We start from the raw sequence: 12,940 nt of genomic DNA, 5'->3' as shown, positions 1-12,940 counted from the left end.
GTTGGGGGTTGTTTATTTCATCTTTGTATCTGTTATTTTATATATACAGATGCTCAAAAAAATAAAACTATTACCCAATCTTCAGATCTGCTCGTATCAATATTCTTACTACCAAAACAAAAGTATTTCACAACTCTGAAAAAAACAGATGGCCAAATCCACTCAATGTGAAATCCCACATTAATTTTGACAGAAATTATATCAAAACACAACATACCTCACCAAAACCACCAAAGTACTCTCTTATTTTTTCTTCAGGTGTGTCTGGAGAAAGGCCACCAACAAAAATTTTTTTGACAGGCTCTTTTGTTTTCATGGCTTTGGCCCTTTTAGGATCAATGACTTTCCCATTCAATTTATGTTCTTTCTGATCCATGACCTAAGGAAATTAAATTTTTTACTTTAATATGTAAAACGTAACTACTATTCATATGTAAAACTTAACTACTATTCAGAAATAAAATACTTAAAAATAATCCCATAATGTACCAATACTGTGTCAACTGTCAAGTCATGGAGTAATAGGACACCAACTAATACAAGCTAGTGCTCAAGGGTAAAACTCACTAGGAAGTGATGTAGAAGTACCACCCCAAATGAACTGATTACTAGGCAATCATAACCAGTAACTGATAACAATGTAAACGATGGTTGCTACTTCCCCTCAGTGCAGAACCAAAATAATGACTTAATGAAAAGTCGATCATCCTGTAGACATGTTTGAGGGAACTATTCTTCTGAGAATCAGAGTAAAGGAGAAAACTGTCTAGTATTATTGAAAAATGGGCCCTTTCTGCCAATTTGTCATACCGTTTATAACATACTAATAAGACTTTTAAAATCCCCCTCTATCCTCTTGGGACTGAACATAAACAATATACATATTAACCACAAGCCCATCTGCCCCAGACAAAAATCTCTGTCCTTTTAAAAAGTCACTTTCAATTTAGAAAAGCTGGCACATGCAAAGTATTCAGTAAATAATTCCATAAATCTCTCTCTCCCTTTCAAAACCCATACTGGCAAGAGCAGGGTGTGTTGCTGTCCCAACACTTGGTCAAGGTAATCCTCAGCCGTGTGTTCAGCTTGAGGCCAGCCTAAGCTACACACAACCTTCAACCTTTTGTTGTTGTTTCAAACAACAACAACAAAAAACAAACGAAACGCATCTCTTCTTCCTTGTAAAAAAGAACCAACAAGTAACACAAGTTTACTGTGTCAAACTCTCCAGGTTTCATTAATCAGAATATACATACATACATACACACACACACACACATATATATATATATAACACACTACCTTATCTACACTCTCCGACTCTTTAAATAGCACAAAGCCAAAACCCCTTGATCGCCCTGTGATAGGATCTAACTTCAGAGTGCAGTCTACAACTTCACCAAATTTGGAAAAGTAGTCCTTCAGATCTTTCTTTGTGGTGTCCCAGCTAAGGCCTCCTATAAACATTTTCCTGTAAAGACAAAAAGCAGTATTAAAATATTAAGAAGAAAAATCAAACTCTGTCTTACATTTACCCACATCAGTAACACACCCTTCTCAAACTGCATTTGTTTAGTACAGTAAAATGTTATCCTTATTACACAGACACATACCAAACCCTACTGTAAAGTTCCACTTAGCATTGCTCCTTCTGTTCAAGTACAATACTGAGAGCAAGAAGCAATGTGCTGACATGTACGCACATATTTAAGTATTTATATTTGCATGCCAAATAAAAGTATGGTTTTTTTTTTCAGATAAAATCTTAGCTTCTAGATTCTATCAAATCTTCATTACAGCCCCAGCCTCCTATCTATGCCAAGACTCCTTTTCTATGTCTAACAGCTCTCCCACTTGCAGAACTCACATATAAAATGGAAAACATGCTGAGTCCTCTGAACTGTCAACTAGCCTTTCTCATGTGCAGGAACCTTAAAGAGGACCAGAATAATCGGTCAACACACTGTGAAAAAGAACTACCTGCTAAATCCCATTAACTAACTTAGATTATTTACTTATAGTAGAACCTGAGTTAACAAGTAATAAATGTTTAGGCCATGAGAACAAAGTCTCAACATACAGCAAAATGCCCAAAGCAGTTTCTGGCAGCAGTGATAATCCTCTGCTTATTTTATCAAAATTAATGGTAGTAATAATAAAAGCAAACCTGTACCTTTTACTTTTTAAAAAGGTCAAACTGAAAATGTAGTAGTAAATTGATAAAACTAGTCCTATATGGGCTACAATTTTCACTAGAGATAAAACCACAATTGCTCAGGATTTCCTCGTCTTCATAATTGGGGGTGTGTCACGAACGAAAGGGGATGGAAAAGATAAGGCACCAACTTTCAGCTCGAGAAAGACATAAATAAGCAAGTCTTTCATATGAAGCATCTCCACTTTGCAGACTTTTAATAGGCGGCCACTACAGCCTATTCTGGAAATAAGATGCTCATTCATTTATCTTCACCTCTAACGCGACTGTTTAACTGGAATGTTACTGAATATTCTTACAAGCTTAACTTAATGCTAACAACAAAGCTAACTTTTAGTCCAAAGTGACTCTTAGGTGGCATATTGAACTTTCCATTTAAAGTTAGGTTTTCAACCTAGAACCTATTATAGAGCAGGCCCCAATTTTTAAGACTTCCTCAAAGTGTCTAGTCCTAAAATAAGATTTATAACCAGTTAGTAATTTTATACTCAAATAAATATAACCAAAACCCATTACATACATTTTAAATGTCTGCTCATTCCATGGAAAACTTAAGACTTCTCAACATACATTTCTTTCAACTAAACACAACTCCTAAAATATAACCCTTATTCAAATATCCATCACTATAAACAGTGTTTTACCTACAGGTCCAGAATACTACTTTTATCAATGAAAACTCATTACCAACATTCAGTCTTTCAAGGTGAGGGAGATGCTAGTTTTTTTAAAAGATGAAAAGACACTGACTACAAAGCAATTGTCTCTTAGATATCCATTATCAAGTTCTAGAACAGAAACAAATTCAGCTGTGATTTAGCTACCTAATAATCATCTCTGTGATATAGAAATTCCCCATAACTGAATGATTTGCAACTATTTCAGTCTAACCAAACTAAAATTATAATAAGACAGTAGAGAATAATAAACCTAAAGAACAAGAAAATTCTGTCTAGTGAACCAAATATCAAAACAAAATTTGTTTTTATTTCATAAAAGCAATAGGTAAGGGAAAATGTCCTCAGTTTAAAATTGTTATTATACTTCCTTAATAAAAATAAAAGATAATAACACATAGAATAAGGCATCTACTATTTTTAAGTCATATAACTTCTTTTTAGACAGGAAATTAATTTTCTGAAATATTAGCTACGAGTGAAGTGCTCTGTAAAAAACAAACAAACAAAAAAAACCTTTCCCACCCTTAACAGAGCTAAAAATGTTCACTGCAAAGCTCTTCTGTTAATAAATGCCCTTTATCCAGAATATTAAGTATTCTGGTCAACATTTTTATATATTACATTTTTTCTTCAAGTATTACTTGCCCTTCCTAATTATTTCTTTTTAATCTGCAACTATTTTGAATGAAATGTTTTAAGGCAGTGACAGGATCTTACACTACACACCTCAAGCTTGCCTCAAATTGGTGGGAAGTCTCCAACCTCCATCTCCAGTGAGTGGAGCTGCCACAATTAGCTTCCAGGAATGATATATTCTTCTATAAAGCACACCCTGCCTTCAATACAACAGTCATGCTTTAACAGCCTATGGAGCTGTTCTCTACTAAGCTACTCAAGTATGGTCAATCTCTGAAACTGGCTGTGTGACTAAAGCAGACCTCACTTGTTTAGCCTTTAAAACACATTTGTCAGCAATTCAATTTGCCAACAAGCCATTACTTGTTCTACAATGAATTACCTCCCTTCCATACTGTAAAGACCAAGGCAAGTTTTCCAAATCTTGTGTGAAGTACAACAGCTTCTGAACTTATGACAAATGTATGAGTATTTTGGTAGCATACAAGAGCTGGGTTTTTCTTGTGCTTTAAAAAAATCTGAACAGATAACCAGAAAATCCGATACATTACAAAATCCACAACACTGTATTCTATCTTTACTAAATAGAAAGTATTGAAATCTACCCCATTTTTTTTCTGTAATCACATGGTTTAACTATATAGTATACAGCCTAGTGATTGTCTGCTAACCTTTATGAACAAATGGGTATCTACTGTAGGCTGTCTAGAATACTAGCATGAACTTCCTCTCATTCTGAGATTCCTTAATATTAACACTAATTTGGATTACTTTATACAGCCATATGTTGTTTAAAGCACAATACCTACTGTCTGTCCAATAGGGAGCCTTAAACGAGAGGTTTACTTTCAAGTTGCTATTCACTCCTGCAGAGATGTAAACACTTTTTAGTAAGTCAAAAGAACTATAAAATTTCTAAGCAGCCAATTTAAAACTATCAAGAGAATTGTCCCAGGAGCAACAAAATGATTCTTAATGCTGCAATCTCAATTTAAATGTGATCCTTAGTTCTAAGTGAACCAATAATCCCAATTAAGAAACTTATTTCTACAAGGGTCATCTGTTCCCCCCTATGTATTTTTTTAAAGTCTCATGTAATCCTACCTGGTCTCAAAACTTGTAGCAACCTTCCTGCCTCAGCCTTCCCAGTGGGTACTGGGATAATGTATGTGCATCACCATGCCTGACTGGCAAAATCTGATTTCTTTCTTTCCTTTCTTTTTTTGGAGACAGGGTTTTACTGTGTAGCCTTGACTGTCCTGGAACTTATTCTGTAGACCAGGCTGGCCTCATGCTAAAATTCAATTCCTTGATCATACTTATGAGCAAAGTATTTCAATGGCCCAAAGAAAAGACAGAGTCTTTTTAAACTAGCTATTGAACAATGTCAGTGTTTTCACACTTATGTGCATGTGTGTATGCTCTGTTTGGGTCATGCATGCAACTGTAAGTACACCTGGAACTGGTGTTTCATGTGGTTGTGACATATCCACCTTGGTTCCTCTAGTGGAATGAGCCTTTATAAATATAGTTTCTGAAGTCCTTTCCCTACCTGACATATATGCCAAGACTTCTTTTCTTAGTAAATAATTAAAAGCACTAGGTAACACCTAACAAGCAATAATGGCTGATGGAAAATGCCTTACTAATAATTCCTAATTAGCAGGGTATGGTGATCCATGACTATTATCCTAGTATTTAGGAAACTGAAGCAGGAGGATCAATAGCCTGAGCTACTGTTTGACTGTCTAAAATAGAAAACACCCTCATCCTCTCCCAAATACATAAAGCTAATTTCCTCCAAACTATGGAGATCACCAAGTTTAACATGCCAAACTCAGTATTTTATCTAAAGATGCTTTTCCTATGAGGTGTTTACTCTCACCCTCAATTGTGAGATAAAACAATGTTTAAACTCTTACAACAACTCATTATCTTACACAAAAAATTATACCAAGTGTTAGCTTAATACATTTTTGAGCCATATTGGCTTATTCCCTGGCATCTTTACAGTAATGTTATTCAAGTACACTTACTTACATAATTCTTCTGGTACTCTATCATTAAAGCTCAATTTTTAAAATGTTACAATGATAAACTAATAAAATCTCCCTGCCATGTATTAATAAACATTTTCCTTAGAAATTAAGAGTTTATTTTAAACATCATGTTACTTCTAAGAATGAGGCCATTACTTTTTAACACTGGACAAGTGTTAGTTAGTAGGGATATACACATACCATGTATATAAAAACTATCCTGGAAATAGCTTGGCAAACCCTTGAAAGTAACAAGATTTGTACCTGGTGTGGTTTATGTCACTTGAAAACTACTTTTTAATTAACTATTTAAAACTGTGTTAAGTTTAGCTAATCAAAAAAATTTAATCAGTAAAATCTACATCCCAATATTGTCTGCCCATTATTAAAGAGGCAATTCCTCTTTTTCTGCATTATGCTTTTTAAAGCTAAGTGTTAAAAATGATCCTATTATTCAAGACTATCACATAAAAAGAGCAAATATTTCAAAGCAAGATTTTAAATTCTTTTACATTAAATCTCAAACTTCAAAAGAAACCCAAATCAACCAGCATAAAAAAGATAACTAGATTGAAAACATCTTCCCAGTTTTCCCAGGAAGACTAGAGACTTCCCTCCTTTCAGGAGGCAGAATCTTTGGGAGCTTGAGGACAGTTGGTCTACACAGTGAATTCCAGGTCAGCAAGGGCTATATATTAAGATCCTGTGTCAAAAATATAAAGATAAAGAAAGGCAGGCATAACATCTAGTAACATGACAGCTTTTAAAGATAAACCTTAAGAGCTTTTAACTGAGTATTTACAATATACTAACTTTCTAAATAAACTCCAACATTATGAAGTAAACTCCCACTTACCTAAAGGTTAAAGATTGGGGTTTCCCTAATCTAGGTTAAGGTTCAGGTTAACTGAGATCACTAGACAGTCACAATCATAGACGTTTTCTATTTGGTATCAATTTAGATATCACTAATAAAGAGAATGGATGTTTTACCTTTCTTAAACCAGGACTCTAGAAAGTGTTCTATCACCAATCCAAATTCCTAACCCCTACCATCTTTAAATGCTTTAAATTCACATTACTTTCTAATATAACAAAAACCTGATCATTCCCACCAAAAACATTTATCAGTTGCTTTTTCAGTACATTGGCTGACACTTTCCTGTCTCTTAAGACTAGAGTAGACAGAGAGTGATCGATGTATGTCTCAAGTGCAGACAAACGTTTCAATATAGAATCCAATACTTAAAGCTATCACTATTAGACAAATGTCAGAAATGAAGTAGTTTTCTCCACTCTAAAATACTCAAGCACATAGCATGAACATACTAGTTTAACACTCCAGAAACTAAAATATGCTTACCTTTACTCCACAGGAGTAAATCACTGCCAGTAGCAACTATTAGGGCATTGGACAAATACACACAAAATATGAAAGCAGGCAGTGCAGTCAGTCTTCCTATGATGAGCATTGTTTCCAGCAAACAGATCAGAAAACCAAGTAAAAACGCGTTCTATTTATTATCTGAGACCACAGTGGTGGAAGTAACAGAAATAAGTCCCAGGCTTCCTGCATCCAGTTTAGTGTCCTATTTACTGTAACACTGAAGCACAACTATAGTCAGATCAAACCAACCAGTTCTACATCACTTAATGCTAACATGCACATTCAAAGCATACAGCCATAAGTGAAATGGGAAGTCAGTCTGTGTTTATGTTCTCAGACGTGGCTTCTAACATCACCTAAAGGATAAAGATGATTAGTTATCTTTTCTAATGGCCTTAAGTCATAGCAAAATGAACTATGAGGTACACAGATACATGTATCTAACAACCTAAGTATAGATATGCCTTACACACCTCAGATTACTCAGGCTAAATTACTAAAACCATATATAGAAGATGTCATTAGATGCAAAGAAAACTTGTTGAAGTTTAAGCTGTTGCCTCAAATAACAAGTACCTAAGAAGTGGCACTCCATGTCTGGTAGGCAGAGTATGAGGGTTCCTGTATTTCTAAACCAGCCTGGGCTAAAAAGTGAGATCCTATCTAGGAAAACAAAGTACTGAAATGTTAGATGCTACTCTGTGTCTCTCCTACAGATGACAAGTGGAACTTAGAGCTCCTGGACGGGGATATGGCTCAAGAACAGCCACTGCCCACGCACTTACAGAGCCTTAGGATCTGTCTCCACTATGGACAGAAAAAACATTGGATGTTCCTCTCCTAAATCGTAAGGCTTCAGCTTCCAATTTTAACAAAAGAAATGGGTATCGACTTTCATATACTTACAAACTTGGCCTATAAATCCAATTTCACTAAATCAAGAAAGGCCAGTAAATCTGGCACTAGACTACTCTAAAAGTCTTTTAGAAGACTTTTTTCCCCCCAAAGCAATGTTCAAACTGTTCCTGAAACATGGGGGTTTCTATTATACTCTCCAATATTTTAAACAAAGACATATGCGAGCCCCTTCTCAAACAGTGGGGAACAATTTCTCCAAGATTGCCACTTAAGCTTGCACACTAATGGTCACAGGACCAGCTGGAATACCCCCCTGACAAGTGCCCCACTGACAACTCAATGAAACTGCCATGCTTCCTACTCAACCACATTCTGGAGTTGGGGGTTAGGGTGGGGAATGATTCATTGTATCTAATCTGATAAAACTGTCTATAAAACTGACAGTGTATTCTAGGTTTCCAATGTTCTTTACGTTCAAAAACTGTCCCCCATACCTTACATCATGGTATGCACATTTCACCAGACACTACCTACCCGCAAAGAACCGAACACTAAAGACTACACACTGAAAGCAAAATGATAAATTCCAATGCAACTAATTATATCTAAGAAATAGGTATCTTAAAAGTTGTAGATAGTAAAGGGGCCAACAAGATGACGACAGTTCAATCCCCAGGACCCATATTACAGAATGAGAACAGACTCACTAGCCTCCTCTGACCTCGACGTAAGCACAGATACACAGATGAACCCAACATCAAAACACAATTTTAAAGGTAATAACCCAGGAAGCCATTTTACTATGGTAATGAGTCACTGTTACCAAACCCATTAATCTTGAAAGGGTGCTTTTCTAAAAATAACTGTTCATGTTCATATATGAATAAACAATAATACATAATAAAAAATGTCAAATAACAAATTCATCTTTAAAAAGTATTTTAGCAGGAAAACCAGGAAGAGTAGCATTTACCTACAGTCCCCAACACTTGAGGTGGAGACAGGAATATTAGGACAAGGCCAGCCTAGAAATGTAGGAGACCTTTTCTCAAAAATAGTACTTCAAAATGAAACTTCACTTTTACAGGAGCTACACACCAAAGTGTTTTTAAGAAATTATCTCCACATTTAATCTACTGACTGGTCTCATCTCTATTCCAGAGACTGTATTATTAAACTGGTGTGAAAAACAGAGAAACATGGGGTGTATGCATATAGACACCAAAAAGGTTTGCTTAAAGATCTTCAGTGTTTTGCTCAGAAAAGTCTAGCATCTGCAACAAAACGAAGTTGGGTAAATGAACATTTATCACAACAAATTAGAGAAAGAGAGGAGGTGATGACAACAGGAGACCCGGCTGCATAGCAGCCACACACCTGTAGTCCAAGAGATGTTTTAGGTTGAGGAGAGAGCCTCCTAAGCCTGGGCAATATAGTGAGACTGTCTCCAAAACAAGTGCTGGAGACTAAGGGTGCCTTCTAAGTAAGTGCAATACTTCTTGAACAAAACCTACAACTTAGAAAATCCGCCATCATCAACCTGGACTGTTCCGTAACTTTCTCCAAAAACGGATTCCAGAAAGCTCTACAAGTACTTGCTACTGAACAAAGGGGCAAAGATAGCTTTTTTTTAAACAGTAAAAACAAATTCAACTTACTACAAACAACTAAGGTTCAAATAGAAGTTCAAATAGAAGTCAAATAAGGCTTAATTTGCCATTCTTAGTCAACTTCTATGCCCAGCAGGCACCAAAACAGAATATTCATCTAATCTTTATGTCACTCAGACCCTAGTTTTTTCCTTTGTCTGTTAAACTACTTTACCTCCAACTAAAACTGGACAAATATCAGTAGACGGGAAGTTTAAAAAAACCCACATAAAATTTAAATGTTATCCCAAATAATTTAATACAGTATGGTTTGTACAGACATAAGACAATGAACTGGCTTTCTAATCTCCAATGGTAAAGACACAGTCCAGGAAAATTTAAGTATGATCCTAAGGGCAGAGACTGACAATTCAGGAGGGAGAAGTGGGATAAAAAGAATACTCAACCTACCAGCCTCCAAAGGGAAGTCATGCAAATGTGAACACATGTCAACCAACTGTAATTAACATTCCAGCCAAATCACACTGAAAATAAAAAATCTGATAAGAGCTGTAGTGGAAAGCCACATTTAGCCCACCTATATTATATACACAATGCTTAAAGTATTTATACTGTTGATGAAGAAATATCGGACGTTGCATAAAGCATAGCAATACTTAAGGACTGTCTACTTGACAGAATACTTCAGTATAACATGCAAGACATTTTAACACGCAATCTTTATCAAGTAACCTTTATATTTAGCATTAAGCTTAGAATTTAAACAAAAATATTTCAACCTAATAAAAACTAAATGAAAACACAGTAACTTTTGCTTGCCCATATTTAAAAGAAAAATTACTGATTACATGTAGTTTAGGTTGGCCAAACCGTCAACTCGTCATGCATTACCACAAGCCATCTATCAGGCAATGGCATCTTGGCCCACAGATTATTTAGGGTATCTAGAAAGGCCGTACATCCCAGGCGCAAGACTCATCCTACAGTATTAATGTCTAAATCTCCTGGGACTCAATGGGCAACTAAATTACAGAGCCTCTGCATGTTATGACTACTGAAATCTTTATAAGACAGAAATAAAATTTAAAAGTTTTACCATTCTTCCCGCTGTGCCGTCGCTGCTTCAGTGTGTCGTGGGGAGGAGTTTGAATGGCTAGGGAATTAACAACCGGTACAGCAACCAATCAAAATTCTAGTTTTAGTTTTTGACATTGTTAGGGTTAAAAACTAATTCATTTATATTTCAGTTCAACAAAAAACAACTACAAAGACAGCTAGCTACTTTCTAACTTCAAAACTCAAGGGTAATAGAAAGCCTGCCCCAGTTACACAATTTAAGCATTTTGGTGCCTCTGTCCAAAGAACAGAATTCAGAAAGCAAAAACCAAAATGTTAAAAAACTTAATTTCTTCAAATATTTAACATGTATTCCCTTCTCATATTAAGCCACGTATCATTCAATTTTAGTTCCATTTAACTAAATTCACTTCCCATCCCACCCAACTCCCCGCTAAAGCCAGTACAGAGTCAGTGGACTGCAGAGTCAGCCTGAACTCAACTTTTTTTTTTAAAAATTATATTCCAAGTACTTCTCCACTGTCCCAACAACCCTACATACTTTATACCCTTAACCACTAGTGGAAATCACGGGTTAAAATGACACCTTTTAAAAAACTTCCCACCAAAACGTTCTCCTGGTTATAGTGAAAAAAAATTGCATACGCACAGCCCCATTATAAAAAGTATCGAAACCGTAACTCAAGATCAGCAATCTGTAATGGGAACAAGAAAATCTAAGGACCCGGATCCAGCCCCCCCTTTCCTTATCTCTTGTATGATACACAGCTCTCAAAGGCTGCATTTTAACATATTAAAAGCAGCTTTTGGTTGCGATATAAAAGTTACTTCAATTACAGGAAGCAAATTAGTATCTAAAAAACCTGAAAAAATTAATTCATTGAACACCACAGGATTTATTGCATTTTAAAAGGGCTAGTGGACTCCTTTGAACAATAAATAGTGAAAGGGTGAGACTGAGAAGAAACCAAACAGGCTGCTGGGCACTGAAAAGGCGGGAGAGAGGTAAAAAATTTAGTTGCACAGAATAAATAAGGAAAGACTACAATCTGTACAAACAGGCAACCCAGAATCTGAGGGCGCGAAAAGGGTGCATAGAGAGAATAACTTGGCAGAATGGGGGAAGGGCAACCGCAGGCAGGAGGTAGAAGAGCCCCAGTCAAGTACAGGCCCCATCGACCAGGAAGGACTTAAGTGGAGCCCACGGAGCCAGACCAACGCGCCAGCAGACCGGGGACATCGGCAGGCCCAGTCTGTCTACAGCACACACGCAGGGCCTGTATGAGCGTGCCATGGTGACAGCGTAAAGTGGACAGAACGAACGAGTCCTAAGACGAAACTATTGAAAACGCTAAAAACACTGGCCGGAGGCCGACGCGGGAGAAAAGAGAGGTGGACAGCCTACACCCTTCCCAAAGCAAGAGCGTGTAAATAATCGCACCGTCTCGGGGTGGGGGTGAAGCACCCAACCAACCTCGGCAACCCTGGGAAAAAGCTTTTCTGTGCGTTTGCATTTTTAAGCCTAAGAGATTAGAAATTCGGGAGACATGGGGGATGGGGCGGGGGGGGGATGGGGAGCTCCGACAGGCGGGAAAAAATCCTGGCGGCTACATCGGTGGGAGGAGACCCACGGCGAGGGAGGAAAGAGGGCGGGCCGCGGAGTAGCATGGTGACTGCTAAAGGTGGAAACGTGTGTGATGGGGGAGGGGGCGAGCAGGCGGGGAAGGAGGAAATGCAGGCCCGGGGGAGCCCGCGGTACTAGAGAGGCGGCCGAGCAAGCGACTGCACTGGGGCCTGCGGGCGGGCGGTCGCGGGAGCGAGGCCTAATGGCGGGGAGGGGGAGGGGGCCTGGCGAGCGGCTGCCCGGGGCCGCCCCTTACTCACCCTTCATCCTCCTCGTTCTTACTGGCGTCGATCTTGGCTCCCTCTGCCTCGGCGCTGCCTCCTTCGGTGCCTCCGGCCGCAGAGCCGCCGCCGCCGCTCCCGCTTCCCGCCGCCGCTGCCCCCTGCGCCGCCGCCGCCGCCACCATGGCTCCCTCCTGCTCGCCCGCCGAGCCGCCTGCCGTCGCCGTTGTCGTCGCCGCCGCCGCCGCCCCGTCCCCTCCGAACTGCTCCTCCGACATAGTGCTACTGCCTCCGCCGCCGCCGAGACGACACCCGCCGCCGCCGCCGCCGCCGCGAACCGAAACTAGCAGCAAAGTAATCCCCGCCGCCGCCGCGCGCCCGCTCTACCTCGCGAGGCACACAGACAAGGCGCGCGCGTGGCTGCAAAGGCTCCTGCGCCTCTCCGCGGCCTGCCCCCCTCGCCTCCCACTCTCGCGCAGCGCGCACTCTCACTCTCCCCGGCTGCACTGAAAAGGAATAAGTAGCAGCGGCGGCCACTCTTGCCTCCTCCTCGCTTTAATGGCGCCGCCGCGGACCACCTAAAATGGCCGACG

The 12,940-nt window shown here is 38.9% G+C and overlaps 1 protein-coding gene across 6 annotated transcripts in view; it reads right to left on the bottom strand.

The window, feature by feature from the left end:
* Hnrnpd (heterogeneous nuclear ribonucleoprotein D) overlaps nt 1-12,916 on the bottom strand; it is a 17,610-nt gene extending 4,694 nt beyond the window's left edge. For 2 of the 6 annotated variants that reach the window (XR_013107856.1, XM_076926422.1), the window contains exons 1-4: nt 12,387-12,915; nt 10,522-10,578; nt 1,303-1,471; nt 218-379 (exon numbers count right to left, since the gene is read on the bottom strand). Coding sequence is in view for 4 of the 6 variants with exons in the window: in XM_076926422.1 (XP_076782537.1) it covers nt 218-379; nt 1,303-1,471; nt 10,522-10,578; nt 12,387-12,625 (627 nt within the window). In the remaining 2 variants the exon portion in view is untranslated. Of the gene's footprint in view, nt 1-217; nt 380-1,302; nt 1,472-10,521; nt 10,579-12,386 lie in introns of all 6 variants that reach the window. The other 4 variants (XR_013107855.1, XM_076926424.1, XM_076926423.1 and 1 more) reach the window with 4 other exon arrangements.
* Between the last annotated feature and the right edge of the window lie 24 nt (nt 12,917-12,940).

This window comes from Arvicanthis niloticus, chromosome 27 (genome assembly GCF_011762505.2).
Source record: "Arvicanthis niloticus isolate mArvNil1 chromosome 27, mArvNil1.pat.X, whole genome shotgun sequence".
Taxonomy (NCBI): Eukaryota; Metazoa; Chordata; class Mammalia; order Rodentia; family Muridae; genus Arvicanthis; species Arvicanthis niloticus.
This window is presented reverse-complemented; position numbering and strand designations above follow the sequence as displayed.